At 50.8% G+C, this 506-nt stretch overlaps 1 protein-coding gene across 1 annotated transcript in view; it reads left to right on the top strand.

Moving 5' to 3' along the window:
- The window catches only part of LOC138055291 (uncharacterized), a 462-nt gene extending 186 nt beyond the window's left edge, over positions 1-276 (top strand). The window contains exon 1 of the mRNA XM_068901266.1: positions 1-276. This exon is cut by the window's left edge and continues 186 nt beyond it. Within this exon, the coding sequence (XP_068757367.1) occupies positions 1-276 (276 nt within the window).
- The last annotated feature ends 230 nt before the right edge of the window (positions 277-506 follow it).

Below are 506 nucleotides of genomic sequence, written 5' to 3'. Positions count from 1 at the left end.
GAGCTTTTGAATGGTCGTCAAATAAGAACGGCCATAGATGTTCTTATTCCGTCTCCTGCTCACCAGGCTCAAGAGCGTCAGAGCAAGCAAGCTGCAAAAGCTGCGCAAACACTAGAAGGCCGGCTAGATCCTCAGTACCCAATTTGGACCTCTTGCTATGCTCTCTATTGCGGTCCACGTCAAGACAAAGACCCAAGATGGGTACCTGCTGTGGTCACCAAACTGCGTGGAGCTCGTTCTCTCTGTGTCATGGTCTACCCAATGGGACCAATATAGCGGAAGCATGTTGAGCAGCTACGTCAAAGATACATCTCAGCAGAGGACGTGGAGCCAGGTGAAACCCCTACCCCATTAGTTAAAAGCGGAGATCATTCAAATGGTGGAGCTGAGAAAGCTTCCCCACAGATGAAAGACAAAAGGTCAAGCAATGCGGAGACATAAGCCAAAAGGAAACGTCGAGACCCCAGGATGCCAACTGGTAACGAGTATGGCCCGGATAGGCCGCG

The sequence above is a fragment of the Montipora capricornis genome, chromosome 7 (genome assembly GCF_036669925.1).
Source record: "Montipora capricornis isolate CH-2021 chromosome 7, ASM3666992v2, whole genome shotgun sequence".
Taxonomy (NCBI): Eukaryota; Metazoa; Cnidaria; class Anthozoa; order Scleractinia; family Acroporidae; genus Montipora; species Montipora capricornis.
The sequence above is the reverse complement of the archived record's forward strand: the minus strand, read 5'-3'. Positions and strand labels throughout refer to the sequence as shown.